At 41.2% G+C, this 19,158-nt stretch overlaps 1 protein-coding gene across 3 annotated transcripts in view; it reads right to left on the reverse strand.

Annotated features, from left to right (window-relative positions):
- Positions 1-19,158, reverse strand: part of ITGA9 (integrin subunit alpha 9) — a 310,728-nt gene that overhangs the window by 72,007 nt on the left and 219,563 nt on the right. For all 3 annotated transcript variants that reach the window (XM_048839011.2, XM_048839010.2, XM_048839009.2), the window contains exons 19-20: positions 1,447-1,533; positions 507-586 (exon numbers count right to left, since the gene is read on the reverse strand). In XM_048839011.2, coding sequence (XP_048694968.1) covers positions 507-586; positions 1,447-1,533 — 167 coding nt within the window. The remainder of the gene's footprint in view (positions 1-506; positions 587-1,446; positions 1,534-19,158) is intronic.

Genomic DNA, 19,158 nt, shown 5'->3' on the forward strand with positions numbered 1-19,158 from the left:
TTTCAACAGGTTAGAGAAGAACCCTGGCCATCTATCATCTAATGAATGCAGATGGCTTTTTGACTTGGGTCCAATCAATTATTTCTCTCAAGCACTGGAACAAATGCTCAGATGCAGCTGAGCTGCACTTGATGCAAGACTCAAAGGGATGAGTGGTGAAAGGTGGATTCATGCCACATTGTGATCCCGGAGTCAGCTACGGGCTGGTTTGCCCTCCAATACGATTTAGAGCACACTAAGGGCTGCTCTAATTTGCACCCATCTGACAGCAAGAGTGCAAAGACAATCCTAGCACACCTCCTTGTATCAGGCTTAACCACTTACCCAGGATACTTGGCATGCTCGTTAAGATGGCTTTATGGTCCCTGTATGCCGCCAGAATATATTAATTTGGTCCTAATCATTACGTTTCAGTTATTTATTATACATCAGAAAACATGTCTATTTCATATGGCCAAGAGTCTGCACATTCCACCAAGAAATATGGCCAGATGAGGGATCCTTACCTTTGGGCCGTGACAAGGAATGTAAGAAACTCCTCTTCCCCAGACAAGTGGCTTGTATCAAAGATCACACTGAACTCATACTATGGAAAGAAAAAGTGGCATTTAGTGAGTATTATAGATTGCTTTTCCTAATCTAGAATTTCATGTCCCTCCCTCCCCTCGAGCTACATACTGTATCTATCCATGCAGAAATATTCTATTTTTATATATTTAATATTAGTTGTCATACATTTGTCAGTGTATTAAGGATGCCCTAACCTATTAGGGAACGAGCTAACAGTCATAGGGTCAGATGTTCCCCAGACGAGACAGCTTTCACCATTCCATCTACTCCGCGAGCAATAAAACTGTAAGCTACGTTTTGACTGCAATCTTTTTTTTGTTGGCGATGTCAGAGCAGAAAGAACACAACTGGATTTTCAGATACCAGTTTGTCGTCTGACCCACCAGCTAATTGAGCAAAATTCTATTTAGCTGTCATTAGGAGACAATATGGAAATTCACTATGTCATTTTTGTAGGCACTGATCTAAACATAGCTGCACTTTAATGTACTTTTCATAGCATGAGAAGACACAAAATAAAACAAAGCCGTGCAACAAAAACAGACTGGGTGGAGAGCCCTCTTCTAACTTTCTGCTGAGGAAGCATTACACAATCATTTTCTGGCAGCGGCAAAGCACCAGTCAACTTCCATTAGTACTGCACGCCTGTTACAATGGGCACAGCAGTTCTGCTGACTTTGTTCAGTGGAAACAAAGAGCCCAACCTTACAGCAATTACGAAAGGCAGCCACAGTATCCCTATGGGAGAGCTGTGAAAACTCGTGGTGTCACAGACTCATAATGCCTTTCCCCTGCGGGTCTATTCCTGCCTCTTCCCTTGGCACAGAGGGGTTCATGAGCTATCCTCCTTAAAGTGAAAGTCAATCAGCACATTACCCTGCACTTCGATCTCATGAAAGGAAATCCCACGCTGCACTTGACGAAGTCTGACTCCAGCAGCTCACAGGCAATGCCCAGCTCTTCCTGAAGGAAGTGGGGGGGGAAAAAACATGCGGATGAAAGGGTGGTGCTGGAAAGAGGTGACATATTACAAGGAACAATGCTGATGAAAAGATACAAAAAACACAGGGAATGTGGGAAGCCTTTGCCACCCCTAGCTGCATGCACAGTTCCCAGAAGGTTAACAGTCAAGACAAAAGGAAATATACAGCACTGCACGTCATAATATTGTCTGTGAACCTCAGATATTGTTAGTAAGTGGAAGAAAAATTAACAATCTTACAACTGCTCATGAAGAAAGACAAAGGGGAAACTCCATATTCCAGAGAAGGAAACTTATTAGAGTCAGGGGACTATCAGCAGCCAAAAGTGTTCAGATCTTCTGGCCTTCAAACCGTGCCAATCTCATCATCAGAAGCAAGCTCCCCACAGACCAGGACACACCAACTCTAAGCAGCACCAGACTCTGCTAGAACTCAGATGCAAAACCTGTAGACATATCTCCAATGTTATCCTACATATGCCTATCACAACATGTGGTGTACTTCAACCAATGTTTCAAATGCCCCAGCAACTACTATGTGAGTAAAACCAGACATGAACTATGCTCGCAAAGAAACTCACACAGAAAAGTGACAAAAGAAATACACCACATCACCTGTGGGTGAACACTTTTCAAAAAGCGATCGCTCTATATCTGACCTCTCGGTCCTCATCCTCAAAGGAAACCTGTACAACTCCTTCAAAAGATGAGCCTGGGAACTTAAATCGATAACTCTGCTGGACATTAAAAACCATGGACCAGAGTCACTAGTTTTATGGCTCATTAGTATTACAACAATTTATAAACACACCCTACTGCCTACTACCTTCTTTTGTTCTGGGACTGCAAAAATGTTAAATGCCCACTTTATTTTAAGTGCTCTCCTACAGCCTAGTGAACCCCCTATACTTAACAATCTGTCCCACCTGGCATTTAGCTCTCATACTCTGGTTATCTTCCCAAGACCTGAGGAAGAGCTCTGTGAAGCGGAAAAGATAGCCCCTTTCACCAACAGAAGTTGGCCCAATAAAAGATATGACTTCACCCACCTTCTCTCCCTCAGATCATCCAGTCATTTGGCTCTCCCCAACATCCTCTTTGGTTAAGAAAATGCACCACTAAAATGGCCTAGGTTACTTTATAGAGGTAAAAATTCTCTTTAGTGATCAGACGACAACACCACTGAAAAATTACAGAAGTGCATTCTCTCCTCAGTACTAATGAAAAACAGGATATACCTTGAACCTACACAATCATACAGGTGAAAAGGGTGGAGGGAGCCCTGTAATGGCCAAATGCTGATCCCACTAAAATCAATGGACTTTTTATGGTTGACTTTATTAGGACCAGAATTTGGCCCTAAAACAGTACCATCCTCTAGATTTCAGAGTGCAGTTTTGTATCCGATCATTGTCTCTTTTCCTAGCCCCTGCTCCCCCAAATCACTTACTTTTAAGTATGTGAGCAGTCTCACTAATTTCAATTAACACAGCTTAAGCACGTGTTTGAGGGTTTTGTTCGATTGGTGCAAGGGCTCAATTTGGAAACCATCTCTATTCAGAAAGGGTAAAAAAGCCATTAGGTTTTAAGCATATGCTTAAAGTTAGCATAAGCGTTGTCCTGAAGAAGGATGCACTTAAGCATGTGCTTAAGTTCTTTTCTGAATTGGGTCCTGCACTGAAGGTCAGATCATCATCTCTGGTATCACAGACACAGTAAAATATACCAATACAAAATAATACCCAAACAGGCAAAAATATTATCTTTCTTGTCTAGATGACTCAAACTCACGATCACTGATTTCACACAAAAGGAAACACTGGAATACTTCTGAGATGTCTTAATGTCACTGGAATTACTCCAGAATGACATCAGTGAAATTTACGTCAGAACTGTGCCCTCAAGGTTAATTGTACTTGTAGTTCTTAATATGTATCTATTCCCATGAAGGCAATGTAGCACAGCAGATGAACTATCTACCTTACATGGCGCAAAGGCAGCATGCTCAGAAGCAGAGGCAGATTAGGGGTTTGTGGGGCCCTGAGCCACAGCAAGAGGGGGTCCTGCTCCATCCCTTCCACCTGCAGTCTGTCCCCCCCCCCACACATCGCTCCTGCTTGGAAAATGGGGTCGGGGCGCAGGGGCTTCCCCTTCCCCGGAGCCCCAGCTAGCACTCCTGCTGAGAAGTGGGGTCTGGGGCTTCCCCTGCTCTGCGGCAGCAACGCCGAGCGAGCGCAACGGGTCAGGGTGTGGGGATGCCCATTTTTCCAGGGGTCCCCAATTGGCCGGGGCCCTTGGGCATGGGCCCCATTGACCCAGTGGCTAATCCGTCACTGCTCAGATGCTGTGTCAAATTTAACTATTAATTACCAGAACACTTATAGCACAGGTAGTTTTAGTGAAGCATTCCTTCCATTCATCAACATTTGGAGACTGGGAAATTGTGTGAATAATCTGAAGTTTATGTTAGTGAACAAAAGAATGCAAGTGGGGGGGGGGGGAACAGCTGGATAACCAAGAGAAAATTTCAGACATTTCAGCTGGGAACATTTTCATTTCTGTGTCGTTGGAACTTCACTTGCTATCCAACTGTATTAACATATAAACTCCCTTAATCTGCCAGCCTCCAGTGGCTAAAGGAAGACTTTTATTTACATAGCTGTCTGCTGGTGACACTGCACAGATAGACCTGAGAGGCTGCCTTTTCTCCTCAAATATTACTTTAGAGGCCTTATCACTAGAGACCTGAGAAACAAGATAACCAAGTCGATCCCATGATCTGATAATGGCAAAAATCCAGTCACCCCTTTGCCTTGCTAGCTGGCTGCTGCCTATTCTTCCAGGTCTTTTGTTTATTGACAACTAGTGTCCAGATCCCAGTTGTTTAGAATAGCCTGTTAAGGAAATGATGAATTATGCTGCACTGGCAAATTTTTGTTTTGTTTAAAACTCTTTCAGTATATGTTGCATATTTGATTTGGAAGACACCTTTACTTAATCAGCACACCGCTCTATTTAATATTGCACATAAAAACACTACAATAAAAGAACATTATTCAGGTCACAAAGTAATGCACTCAGAAGTTAGAAAATGCCAGAATGATGGTTGTCTTTGCAACCTTCATTCAGCTCCCTTGTGTGTAACGCATTAAGGCAGAGGTGGGCAAACTATGGCCCGCGGAACGCTCCTGGCCCAGGAGGCTAGCCCCCAGCCCCTCCCCTGCTGTTCCCCCTCCCGCGCAGCCTCAGCTCACTGCACCGCTGGCGCGATGCTCTGGGCAGGGGGCTGCGAGCTCCTGGGGCAGGGCAGCTGCAGAGCCCAGCCTGACCCGGTGCTCTGTGCTGCGCGGCTGTAGCACCACCAGCCACCGGTACTCCAGGCAGTGCAGTAACGGGGGAGGGGAGGTTGGATAGTGGGCAGGGGAGTTTGAGTGGGTGGTCAGGGGCCGGGGGTGTGGATAGGGGTCGGGGCGGTCAGAAGGCAGGAAACAGGGGGGTTGAATGGGGGCAGGGGTCCCGAGAGGGCAGTCAGGAAGGATAGGAGGGGTTGGATGGGGTGGGGGGCAGTTAGGGGACAGGGAGCAGGGGGTGGCGGATGGGGTAGGAGTCCCAGGGGGCTGTCAGGGAGCAAGAAGCAGGTGGGGTTGGATAGGGGTTGGGCGACGCCTGGCTGTTTGGGGAGGCACAGCCTCCCTTAACCAGCCCTCCACACAATTTTGTAAACCCAATGTGGCCCTCAGGCCAAAAAGTTTGCTTGCCCCTGCATTAAGGCATAGTTTTTAATTACATGGTCACTTATAATTTTTCCACAGGACCACTGCCTAATTCAGTGTACAGGATGGATAGTGCTCACTTCACGAGCAGCTGTTCAACATTTTGTTTTCTCATCATTCTTCAATGTGTGGCCCCAGGCCTTTTTTACTGCACACTATTCAAATCCTGCTCTGAAGATGGAATTATTAATTTCCTCATGGGCTTTTCTATGTTCTTCCTCACTACTGTGTCTGAGTACTTCAAAAAACATTAATTGATCTTCTTAACACCCCTGGCAGGTGAGGGAATGGCATTATACCCATATTTCAGATGAGTAACTGAGGCATACAGTGATTAAGATCAAGCTTCCATTAATTTTGGGTCCCCCATTCAAGATGACTAGGACCTAGTTTTTCAGAGTACTTAGCATTATACAGCACTTTATATTCAAAGAATGGCTTCACTGCCTTCAGTTGCAGATGTGGGTGCTCTCCACTTCTTTAAATCAGACTTCAGGGTATCAAGTTGGGCACCCAGAAAATGAGGAACACACAGTTAGTGACCACCTGTGAAATGTTTGGTTTAAGTGACTTGCCCAGCAGACCGAGGAGTTCAGTGGCAGAGGCAAGGATAGAATCTATTTATTCAGGGCAGCATTCCACTGCCTGAATCATGTGACCATTCCTTTTCCCACTGTCCCCTGCTTCGTTCATCACACACTTTCCAAGTTCCGCAACAAACGCAGCAAAGAACCTACAGGCAACAGCTTTAGTCACTACTCAACCCTGATTAACTCCCAGGGCAGGTCCATGAATTGAAGGTACTCACCATTTCTGAAAGTCAGGTTGCACTTCAGTTTTTAATTATGGGTGTTGGTGGCTAACGTTAAGCATTCAAGTTTGAAAATGTTGGCCCACATGCACAATACAAAATACAGGATGTTACCTCTTATGCCTTAATATTTGGGAATAATGCCATTTGCTTACAATTGCTGTAGGAAGTATAATTTTAAATGACCTGATATTTATGGATTTAAAAATCTCAAACTCTATGCATTACCCATATAATTATTTTGCATTTAATTCTGTATATGTTTTGGAAAGGGGTGTTAAATTAAAAAAAAAGAAAACAGTGAAGTCCTTGTTTACTCGTATATTCAAACAAACACACCAAACCAGCTAAAGGGGCATACCTCCCTTGACTTCAATGAAGCTATGACAATTTATACCGGCTAAGAATCCATCCCATTACATGAGACTATGTTGTACAGTTGTTGGGGTTGCTTAAAATGTACAGCCTAACACGACTGAAGTTTTCAGTCCAGCTGGATGGTGAAGGAGCTTAGGCTGGAAAATGTTGCTTTCCTTCTAAAATGCTCCATGGCATGTCATATTCCTGGAACAACAAGTCAGACAAATCTCTCTTCTATTATGATGCACTATGCGGTGCTTGCTGGGAGAAACACTGTTCTCCGGCTGGCTCACAACTGGATAGGCCCTGTTTCCAGAGTGTTATTTTTCACCAGCTGAAGTCAGCTTTTTTTGTTTTTTTTAAAGCATCAAAAAAATTGCTGACAACTGTTACAGAATCAGTGTGATGGCTGAGTCTGGGCTCTATCCTGACAGAGTGTGTTTGTTTTGGAAGTGCAGCAACTGATTAGTTGCTTTAGCTCAGTGGTTTTCAACCTGTGGTCCGTGGACCACTGGGTGTCTGCAGACTATGTCCATTCGAGTTCTTTTAGGGGTCCACAAATGAAAAAAGGTTGAAAACCACTGCTTAGCTGATCCAGTAATTCAGATAACCACCTTAACATAATACGACAGAGGAAGTTATCTGAGGATGTTGTATTTGTCTAGTGAAGGCTTGAGAAGGGAGGAAAATGTCACAAGTTACACTCATGCTCTTCCCTAATCGACCCATCTTTTTCCTACACTTGGAACCTATTCCTCTTGGCAAACGCTACAGGCTGGTGGGGGTCCATGGTCTATCTCTTCCTCACACCATTTGGGGCATGGCAAAATGGGCAGTGAAAGGGAATGGCTGCTGACTGTCAGAACTGTAACAGTGCAATTTCCTGCAAGGCCCTTGAAAACCCCTATTGAATTCAATTTAAGTATCTTTGGTGTCCCTTGTATTAGATACAATCCCACAATAATATATAAACTTTGCATTTAACTTCTCTGGGGTGCGGGGGGAAGACATGACTAGTGTAAACCTTGGGAAGAGCTATGGAACGTCAAAGGACTATTTTAAAAAATGTGCCAGACAAGAAGGAACTTTTGGGACAAACGAAGTTAAGTGCATTTCCTAGGAAATACCTGAGGGGAGGTGAATGCAAATTCCCACCTCCAGACACAATCTTTTAAAGCTACACTCTGAGGAAAGAACGTTTATCTTGTTACACGAGGACAAGATCAAAGGCCCATGCTGTATAAAGGAAAAATGATTTTTGGTTGTTCTTGTTCTGAGCAAAACCTATTATGAACTTGTCACCACAGGAAAAAGCCTTTGGTGAGGTTTGAAGGACTGATCACCTACCAGAGCCCTTGCAGGAGGTGATCTCCAGTAAGTTTATTAGCATGCGTGTAGGTTCTTGTTTTTAATATGCTTTCACCTTAAGAATAAATGTGTTTGCTTAGAAAGAGCTGTGTGGTAACTTAACTGTGGACAATTTCACTGTTTATAGACTCTGGAAAGAAAAATGCAGACACTGCTTGCTGCTTGTTAGGAATAACACAGTGTAGGCAGGGAACTGTGCAGCCTCTCACACGTTCAGGAGGGAGAGAGTCGCAGGTCCCAAGAGAGGTGATGACTAAGAAGCCAGGAGCTTAAAGGGAGTTCCCTGGCATGACCACAGAGAGGGAATACAGGCACAGTTTCCCTGATCTTTGACAGTGACTATACCCTGGCTTTCATGCAGAGAGGGTAGGGTGGGGAGGTAAAAGCTCCTTCCCCCCACAAACTAGCCTTCACTAAGCCTTTACTGCTCCTAACAACTCAGGATCAGTACCAGAGGAGACTTAGTAGGTTAGAGGGCAACAGTTAGTTGCTATAAACTATCCTACCACATACAATGTACACACACGCAGTTTGTTGGGTTTATAGAGAATTTCAGTATGGAAACAGCTCGTTTTAACTATAGCTGAATTATACAGGAAAAGGAGGTGTCAGCTTGTGGAATTATTACCTGCCATGCCACACTAGAGGTTTGGGAGGAAGTAATGGAAGAACATTAGAGCAATATTGCTTTGCTGACTACACCCAAGTCATCATCCAGGGATACAGACAGAACAATTCTGATTTTGTTCTTTTCCAGTCAAAGTGAACCATAACTGAACTGCAGTAGAATAGCAGGTTTTTCAGGCAATATAAAGTACGGTTAGCATTAAGAAAATTGCTGTCCAGCATTACAGCAGGTCACACCAACTCAGCCTCTCACCACACAGATTTGGGCACTTGGAAAGTATGTCTTCCCCTTTATAGTATTTAATGGACATGCTCTGGTGATCTGAAATTGGAGCAGCGCCATGTGAATCACTGTGCTGATATATATTAGGTAGATGTTGGAGGACTTCATTACTAGAACAAACCCTGAACAAAGAGCTCCAATCTACCCTCCCTCCTCTGAAATATACATCAGTTATAAGATTGTCTTCTCTCTCTCTTTCCCCCGACCCCCATTATAGGGATAATTTTCAATCAAGTTTACACCCAAAACTTAGATCATGGGGGAAAATGGGGAGGACAACTAAAGGAAAGAAATGAGGGTAAAATCTGTAAGAGATGAAAATGTGGCAATCTGGACCTACATGAACGACAGTGCCATGTTAAGCTCAGTCAGAAGGCAAGAGGGGAAACCATCTGTGCATTTTATCCCAGCAAGGCTCCATGTCTACACCAAACACTTGTTGAAGAAAAGCAATGGTGTTGACTGCCTTGCACGCCTCATCTGATATTGCCCTAAGGTGAAAGATGTTTTGATGCAGACCAAAGTCATTCTTAAGGAGAACACTGGACACACCCGTTGTCCAACATCATCCTTGTCATATACCCAGACGTCCTACGAATGGATCACTGCTCTGAGCTGTGTTCATGTCTGATAACGTCAGCTGCAATGTACTCGGCAGAAGGTGGAAACACGACACTCTTTGCTTGATTTCTGACTAATGTAGCACCATGTGGGAAGTTAATACAATAGGCAATATTGTACATGTGTAGGAATTAGAATTACTCATATGATACTGTGGTATGGTTTGCACTCAGAAATACAGCCAAGCTATCCTCTGCTTCCCTTTGGCCCCTGCTGGCTCTCTCCTTTTCAAAGAGAGCAACTACTAGCAGACACACACCTTTTAGATTTTTCAGGAAGCCAAACATGGGCAATACATGGGTTTTAGGTTCTGGTGTAGTGAGGTGCTGGATAGGACTCTTAGGGACTCCTTGTTAAAATTACACCACCAAATTGAAGGGAGAGTTTGACTCATTTCCTTGCCTCTGATGAAATTCACCACCTCTCTGGATAGTACTAAATCGTCCCTGGCAGGGATGACTTAACCTCTTAAAAATTCTTCTGATGAGCAAATATTTTATCTTTTGAATTGATCAAACTGTACCAAACAGAAGGTATTTTGAAAAAGATCCCATGGGAGGGAGATGCCCGAATATCCCTATGAAGTTTTTATTCCACCGACTCATACATAGAGATACACAGCCTTCAAATTACGCAAGCCGAGGACTGTACTATACTACCAATATCCTCAGTTTATTTTTCAGGAACAAAATACAAACATTTCTAGAAGGTGCACTTAACAGAAGTTTGTTTGCCTGGTGGTGCTGTCTCCTTCTTTGATTATGGTTAAGTAAAACATTTTTGTTTAGATGAAAAAACAACAACAAATTAATAGATTCCCAGTCTCTCTCTCTCACACGCACACACACACACACCCCCTGGCACATAGGGAAAAAAAACTGTGGAAACCGCTTGACCAAATATCGGCAGAAGCTCATGGCTTGGGTGATGTTTAAAGGTTGTTTAACTTGTCAGGCTTTATGAAAATGCTCCACTCCTTCCAAAAGGTACAAAAGGACAGTAACTGAAGCTACATGTCAAAAGATCTGGCACACATTACCAGAATGTACAGTTTTGTTGCTTTGCTGGTCATGTGGCATCTATTGTTTGAGCGTACCAGTAAAACAATCTGAATATAATTCACAGACATGTGCGCTTAATTTTTTTTGTTTTGTTTTAAATCAACAATACCCCTCCCGTGTAGCATCGTGAACCCAAACACAAGAGCACCATAATTCTGCATGCAAACCAGAAAGTAAGACTGGGCAGAAACAACAGTGAATTTGTTTAGTCCACTTTTATTGTCCCAACCGGTGAAAAGCAAAGTTGATGTTTTAATAATCTTTCAGTTTGAATAAGCTAGGCCCTGATCCTGCAACCTTTAACACATGGGCCACTGGATGTGCCCATATCCCTACCAAAGACACTGCAGCTTAGAACAGACACTCTAGTCCATCCACATTGTGGGACTGGGTCCCTAAAACACTATTTATAAAACAAACACAAGGAAAGGAAATGAACAACTATAATCTTCTTTTTGAATTTTTGTTTCTGAGAAGTCACTTTAAGGTCCTGATCCTGCAATCACTTGTGGCTCGTCTGCTCTAGAGAAGTGTAAATTCTAGTACACACTAATGTGTTGCTCACTAACTGGCCTGACTAGACCCTTCAGGAATGCACTAAAAGTTCCTTAATGTGCAATGATGTCGTCCTGTATTAAAACAGTACTATACAGGGAACTTTTAGTGCACGCCAGCTGGCTCCACACAGGCCAGTTAGTGTGCATCACACTAATCTGCACTAGAATTTGCACCCCTCTTGTGTAGACAAACCCTTATAATCATGCCTAGGTGCTTGCAGGACTGAGGCCTAGGTTAGTAACCATACTTTGATCATGGAGGATACAAGAAAAAGTAGGGACTGAAAAAACAAAGCTGTAGCATCTAATCGGAAATATTTTTCACAACTCTGTTATTATGATAAACTATTTCATACATAATTGTTTCATTATTACATTGTAGGTATATTTTACATTCCTGATTGACTATATTTGGTAAACTACAAACTCTGTTGATTAATTCCTTTGGAAGAATTGTATTGGAAAAAAAATCACCGTTGTGAAAAATGGGTTCTCAAGGTAGATTAACTATGGGCCTACGCGAAATGCAGTGTGTTTGTGGTCTCAAACCAATTCCCGTTAAACAGGTCCTCCCCGACATAGCACAAAAATCCTTCAAAATTGGCACCAGTTGGGACCTTGGTTCGCATTCTCACCATAGAAGCCGCGGCTGGACATACTCAGGAAAATAATAGTAAGCGTTAATTGCTATATTTGCACATTATGGTCCTGATTCAGGACAGCACTTAGGTACATGCTTAACTTTAAGCATGTGCTTAAGCTCCATTGATTTCAACTTATGCTGTGCTCAATAAGGATGTTACCCTGACTCAGGGCCTACATGAACACATTTCTCAAACAGGCCAATTATTTAGATCTGTAGTTAATATTAATAGCCTCGGCCTTCTGTGCAGTGTCCCTGAAAATGTATCTGTTCACGGCTTCAAAACAGTTTTCTAAGTGCTTAGCTACTCTACACATGGGCTAGGCAAGTGCCTCTCATTACCTTACCTTAAAAGAAAGTCTCAACTCTGATGATATTTGCGGGTTTTGTTTTTCTTAATTATTCTTTCTACTCTTGCTTTGGCCTTCCAATGATGCTAATCGACAGCCTTGCTAACTGTCGTTTTCCTAGGATTTTAAGGGGATGATTTTTGCTTTAATTCCATCTTTAACTCTCATCACCCCACACTCTTCATAATGTTTTCATTGAAATGTCTTGGATGTTAGCAGTTCCAAGTTCATTTAATATGGCTTACAGACACCACTAGGGAATATTATCTGACTTTCTTCCATATAACACGAATCAAAAGTCACTGACGAACTTCAGTCACTGTAATCCACACTTTACACAGAGAGAAAGAGAGCAATTGAAAATGCTGTAGTTCTTCATAGCTTTTATAAATCTACCAATTTGGGCTGAGTATCTACACCCAGAGCAAGTGCAGCACAGAATTATTTAATCTGAGAAGCCCCTTCTCAGGGATCAGACAGAACTACTTTCAATGCACAATTACCTGGGTGTTATGTTTTTGTGCAGTATGGGCTTTTTAATTAATTTAAAAAAAACCTGCAAGAATTAAAAGATAATTAGCAGTATTTATAAGAGAGAATTCCTGTCTGCACTGTACAATAATCCAACCTGAAATGATTTAAACATTGATTCTAATCTTCTTAAAGTGCATCTTCAACTTTGTCTAGTTTGTCACCCTGAATGCTATTCTCTTTCTCTCTTCTCTACTTACAATTTGGAAGTTGAATGCCTGCTTTTTCCCTCCCCTCACCAACAGCATTGTTCACTGTCTGGACAGATAGTTAATATTTCCTTTATGTCCACAGGCCTGATTCTGCCAGCTGCTGATTTCCCTCAACTCCTTTTGATTTCATTGGAATTTGAGAGCATTCAGCCAGTACCTCATGGGAGGGACTCAGCACCCCACAGGATGAGGGTCCATCGTTCTGATAAAGTAACTTTTGCATTCTTAAACTAAGAAACAGGTGAGTGAGAAAAGCACTTACACCCAAGCTTTTTGTACTGTCAACATCCAATTTTCCATTTCACCCCCTAATTGCTGGCTGAAAGAGTTCTGTCATATTACAAGGGGGGGAACATGAAGTGTAGAAACACTCCCATCTAATTACAAGATTCTTTCATGAAGCCACAGTTGCTGACATTACAGCAGGTATGCAGAACATACCGGCAACACGAGAGGACATAGGATGAATCTCTTGCTTCCAATATATAGAGTGGACCGGGAGAAACAAGGAATCTTCTTACCAATAGCTGCAGGCCAGTAACAGTTTTGCAGATGCATTAGGGTGGTCCATTTAAGTTGGTCATAACATTAAAAGCAATGCAAGGTCCAAAAAAAATTCTCATATGCATTTCACTGAATTTTTGGTAAAACTAGATGTGGACTTCTAGTCTGAGCAGACAACTGGAAGCAAAGATCACCTCCATTCTACTCCACTCTCTGACACCAAGTTTACTCAGTAGCCTCAAGGAAACGCTGCTTTTGTTTCACCGTTTGGAAACCGTGTGCGCAGTTCTCAACATGCCAAAATCAAAATGCGTGACAAAGACCCAGGGTGAGGGACACAAAATTACCCATGCAGGAAACTTAAAATGAGGTGGTCTTCATTTCCATAAGTGTAGAAATGCTTTCTATAACCTCAACTTCATGATTCTTATGGCTGGTGTAAATAATTTCCAACAACAAAAGTGAGGGGACACCATATTTGTGTGGAATATAGATAACCACAGGCACATCTACACTGGAAAAAAAAAAACCCAAATACACAGCAGTGAGTCTCAGAGCCCTGACACTATGGGGCTAAAAATAGCAGAGTAGACAGCCTGAGCTCTGAGATCCCTCCCCTCTACCCCTGGTTTCAGAGCCTGACCAGAGCCATTTTTAGCTTCACAAGTTGACCCAGGTTCAGACTCACTGCAGTGCAGACATATCTCAAGGGACTAAGATGAGGGACATGAGTGATATAATAATGAGAATACCCACTGTTGTGAGCATAAATTACTTAAAGTGTGCAAATTGACCTGTTAAGCATAACTCATTAGGAGAAATATTACCACAGGGAAATACACGTAGATAAGGACTTGCACAATTAGATGTTTTCATGACTAAAGTTTCAACATCTACTTATGTTTTTGATGCAGTTTCATGATTAAAGTTTCAACATCTACTTATGTTTTTGATGCAGTTGGACTGAAGACTATTTTCTACTTGGGAATCAAATCAAGTAGTAGATGTAAAGAATAGTGGGATGGAATAAATAGACTTTTGGCTTAGAAAAGTTGTTTTTTTTTTAATGATGTTAAGGGAACTGACCTTGTCTCTTTACTCATTAGAGACATATTTCCACAACCAGCTGAAACCAGTTCATAGTTGTATTGTAAATGATAAATTCTTCTGCTCAAAAAGTGACTGTTTAACAAGATCCCAATCCTAAAAACATGCTCAAGCACTAGTAACTTTACACACATATGTTCACATGCATGAAATTATTTGTACATGTAAATATCTGCAGGATTATGCCTGAATGTGTCCGCCCTTTTCTTTTCTATGTAAAAGTATGTTGGAGAAGAAAAAAATCTCTCAGTTGTTTTATAAAGAAAAAAAAGTTCTCTTTGGCATTAGACACAGATTTCGTGTCCTACTCCATGATCTCATTAGTAAATGTTGTGGACACACCCCGCCCCCAACTTCCAGTAACCCTGGCTCCACAGCTTGGATTCTCTGCTTATTTTGGGAAAGTGACTATTTCTATGTCATTAATTAAATTTTCTCCCTCCTCCCTAATTGAGGCTATTTATGGATCATGAGATCACAGATCCTGACCTACACAGGAAGTCTCTGAGTGAAGAGGGAGAGAAACATATATTAAAAAACAACCCTCTTTTTTTTTGGATGTTTAAATCTTACTTATTCTTCCCCTCTCTCTTCTGTAAGTGTATTTTTAACTGCGACAATTCCATATTCAAATACAGTAACTAAGAAAAACTAAATGGTGATGGAGAGAGAGTTAGAACATCTTTAAAAAATTATTAGTATTTGACCCAAACCAAGAGCTTCAGGAACAGGCTTACAAAACATAACAGCTTTTCTATAACTCTCTCTTTCAAGACACAAGTGTGTGGGAGCGGGTGTAGTGCAAGGGAGGGGAAGGAGGCACTTCTGTTATTTAAACCACAGCACTCCCATTCTGAGGAAGTTTAACTGCTTTGCTACTAGACCTCCTCTTCTCCTACTTTGCTCCCTTTTTAGCTGAACAAACCAATTAGATTTACTTCTGCTTTGATTTTTGCCTTTAAAATATTAGGTATGCCAAGTCTTCACCTTCCCTGTGTTTGCTGGAGGCGTGGGAATGGAGGGGAGGAAATGTTAGCCCACAAACTGAAGGGACAGGGGTATTCATTATTTTATTAAGTCAGCATTTCTTCCAGCAGGAGTTTGAATTAAACAGGTGGTGGTGGTGTTTTTTTTTTTTTTAACTGATAAAAATCCTCTCCTCCTCAGTCGCTCAAGATTCAGTGTTTTGTCATAATCTCACTTGGTCTTCAGATCAGATTATTTGTGGCATCTCTAACATGCCCAATAAAAGTTAGGGTTTCTCCCTATTTCACTATATACAGTAGTTTGAAAGTTCACAGGATGAGGATCACTTCTTGCCATACATAAACTTAAACTTTTTCTTGAATAAAGCTTTTAATTACAGCTGGCATTTATAAGACACCTGCTAGTTGTGATTAGCATCTGAAAAGTGACATCATTTGCGACACCATCAGTGTGGGAGCTCTGTGTCAGATCACACACCAACCAGTTCCTAAACCCCCAACCTGTGTTAATACCGGTTCAACAATCAGAAGGAGACGAGGTAATATAGCAAATTATTTTGTTTACTCACTAAGGGCCAAATCGTGGCCCAGCCCTGTGTGGACTACACATAGAGGAAATCAAACCAGTCAGAATAATATCCAACTCTTGAATTGCTGTTTCAATCTTGACCAGAACCAAAAAACCAATTTTTTTTAAGTGTCAAAAAGTTCAAATGACTTTTTCCCTTCCTTGATTTCCTTGCACATCTACCACTTCCTACTTCCAGTTGGGTCTGTAATCAAATGCTACAAGAGAGGCTTGCATGAGAAATATCTCCCGCCTGTCTGCAAGCAGGAAGTACTGGAAATTTCAAAAGGAAGCCTGTTCTCATGCAATTTCCAGACCAATTTTGCAAATCTAAGACTTTGGATAATGTCTGGATAATCATCCGAATGTCTGAGAACTTATCCGAACCAAACTATCAAAGCCTTCCAAAGTTCACTCATCACTATTTAATTGTCTTTAGCACACACACTGGGGTTACCTCTAGAGTTCCATGTGCCTACATCTTGGAGAAGAAAGCTCTGGGAAATGTTGAAGTAAGATTATCATCAGCACAAATGTCAGTTCATTCATTTTCTACCAAAAAAGGAGAAGACTGTTCCCCTTCACAGGAAAGATTGAGCTGGAATCCTCTAGCCTTCATGGTATTTTAACAGAGACTCTCTTAAGCAGGTCCTGGCAGGAAGCACTGCTTGCACTTGGATTCATTTTTATTCTCTCTCTTTAGAAATCCATTTTGGCTGTCTTTTCTTTAAAAAAAAAACAAATCCCAAGCTATGAAAAAAATAATGTTAATAGGATGACATCATTAAAATAAGGTCAAGTTGTACTTCCTTTTATAAGGTTGCACTTATTGTTCACTGTTATCGTATCATCTTTAATGAACATATGAGACCATGGACTATTTAGATGCTTGCTTGTAACAAAGCAGTGAGGGGTAGTGCATGTTTTTTGTTTTTTGTTCTTGTTTTTTTTTATCATTCAGTCAAAGCACCAGAAGAAATGATTGAAAACTTGAAGGACAGCTACCTTAACTTCCACCAGTGTAAACTGATATAATAATATAGGACAGTTTCACAAGCTTTATTTACCTGTTGAATGGTGAAATATCATCAGGGAGTGTCACTACCAAAAGAAAAATCTATCTATTAATAATGTGCAGTGATTTTTTTGTGAGCAGCTTTTACTTGTCCTTTATAAAGCTAACTCATTAAACACCCTGACTCATAACTTCATTAAGGCACTTTACAAACTTCTTGCGTGTTGCAAGTACTTCTTGACACAAAAGAGTCATTATGTGCTAGAATGGACCGATACAGAGAAAAAGAATGCAAGCCAAAACAACAAACAAGCCCATTGTTCAGAGTTGTGCTTTGCATCCAGCATTTCAAAACCCTTCACATGCAAAAACTATGTGCAGTCACTGAACAAAATAAAGTCAAGTTTCATTTGAGGTCTATTACTTATCCCTCTGTACACATTCCAGGTGAGTTAGGGCGCCAATAGTACCCTGGGTTTTTACAGACTAAGGCACTGGCTCACTTCATGACCTTGGCCAAATAACTTTAATTGCCTTGTACTTCAGTCAGCACATATGAGAAACAGGTAAAAAGTACATCATGACTGGAAATGAGATGCTGAGATTTCCTAGGTAAAATAATTTAAATATCACACAAACAAAATCTGATGAAGTGAGCTGTAGCTCACGAAAGCTCATGCTCAAATAAATTGGTTAGTCTCTAAGGTGCCACAAGTACTCCTTTTCTTTTTGCGAATACAGACTAACGCGGCTGTTCCTCTGAAACCAAACAGAATATACACTCTTTGTATAGTCATGTGTATTGAGCAATCTATTCATCCTGAATATTTCCAAAACATCTGTCACCTTCACATCTAAACTCATTGGCCTATAAACATAATCAGCAGGTATGTGTGTTTCTTAGTAAATATTGATGAAAAAATCAAGATTAATTTCAAACAGCATTCATTGGTTTACTGGCTTATAAATTATCCCAAGAACTAAGATTTTTCTCCCTACATCAGGGAACTAAGGTGACTGGGGAGATTAGTGTTCTGATTTTCAGAGATGCTGAGGACCCATAAGTATCCTATTGACTTCAATGGGAGAACATTTTTCCAGTTATTTTTGGTTAAAGCCAACTGTATTCTCTCTTCTCTTTCAAGTATTCTGCTCTGCTACCCAGCAATCTTACACAAACTTCCTTCCAGCCAGGAGCTAATTACCGATCTATAGGAGGATATTGATAATGCCACCCAGCTTAGCCTGTTGTTTCTGTGATGTGTACTGCAGTCACCACTATTGTGCAGACAGAGATGCATCCGTCTTGTTGTTGCAAGCCTCAGGACCACAGACAAATTCATACATTACTACCTTCATTACTCCTTTGCCACCTAACTGAACGGTATGCAAAAGTATTAATGGACACATCAAAACAGATCACCAACAAAATGATCTCCTTTCACTTTCATGTAAGAAAACAGCAGTTAGAATAACCTTCCTTCAGTGGAAAGAATCGTTATGGACAACAAGGAAATTTTAGCTTGCAGGGAGGGAGATTTTATATTGTACATCTATTCATACTGTGGTTTTTTTAGAACATATTCAACCCCTTTGCTACACACACACACACACACACAGCCCCATTCATTAGTGAGGCAAAATAAAAAGACAACTGTGTACTTGCAGCCAAGCAAAAGAAACCTCATTTCCTAGAGCCAAAACTAATATCTCTCACATCCTGAAAATGGCCAGAATACAGCCTCTTTACTGCAGGTACTTTGTTGGATGCAGGTTATAACCACTACTGAATATTAAAGTCCAGGAGAAAAGCCAGCCATGTGCACATTTCACTCTTGACAAAAGTGGAACTACTTTTGCTGAGTCTATTTGTAAGTCTGATCATAACAATTCACTTTAGTACAATTTTCCCCTCTAGTACGGAAAGGGACTGTACCATAGTTCTTAATGTGAACTCTAATCTCAGTGTTGTTTCTACTATCACATTCTTTTACAAAATAAAAATAAATTAACTTAATAGTGAATGTAATCAAAATTGGTAAATGTCTGTAGGGCCTTGATAAATTAACGTATACTGTACAAAACTATTTTAAGATTCATTCATTTGTAGAAGTTATTCACCATTAATCAAATGTTTTTCAGCTGTTCAAAAACCCGTTGGAATTGAACATGTGGAATAAGAGATCAAGCTTCAGGATCCAGACAGATGGTGGGAAAATGTGTGGCATA

The sequence above is a fragment of the Caretta caretta genome, chromosome 2 (genome assembly GCF_965140235.1).
Source record: "Caretta caretta isolate rCarCar2 chromosome 2, rCarCar1.hap1, whole genome shotgun sequence".
Taxonomy (NCBI): Eukaryota; Metazoa; Chordata; order Testudines; family Cheloniidae; genus Caretta; species Caretta caretta.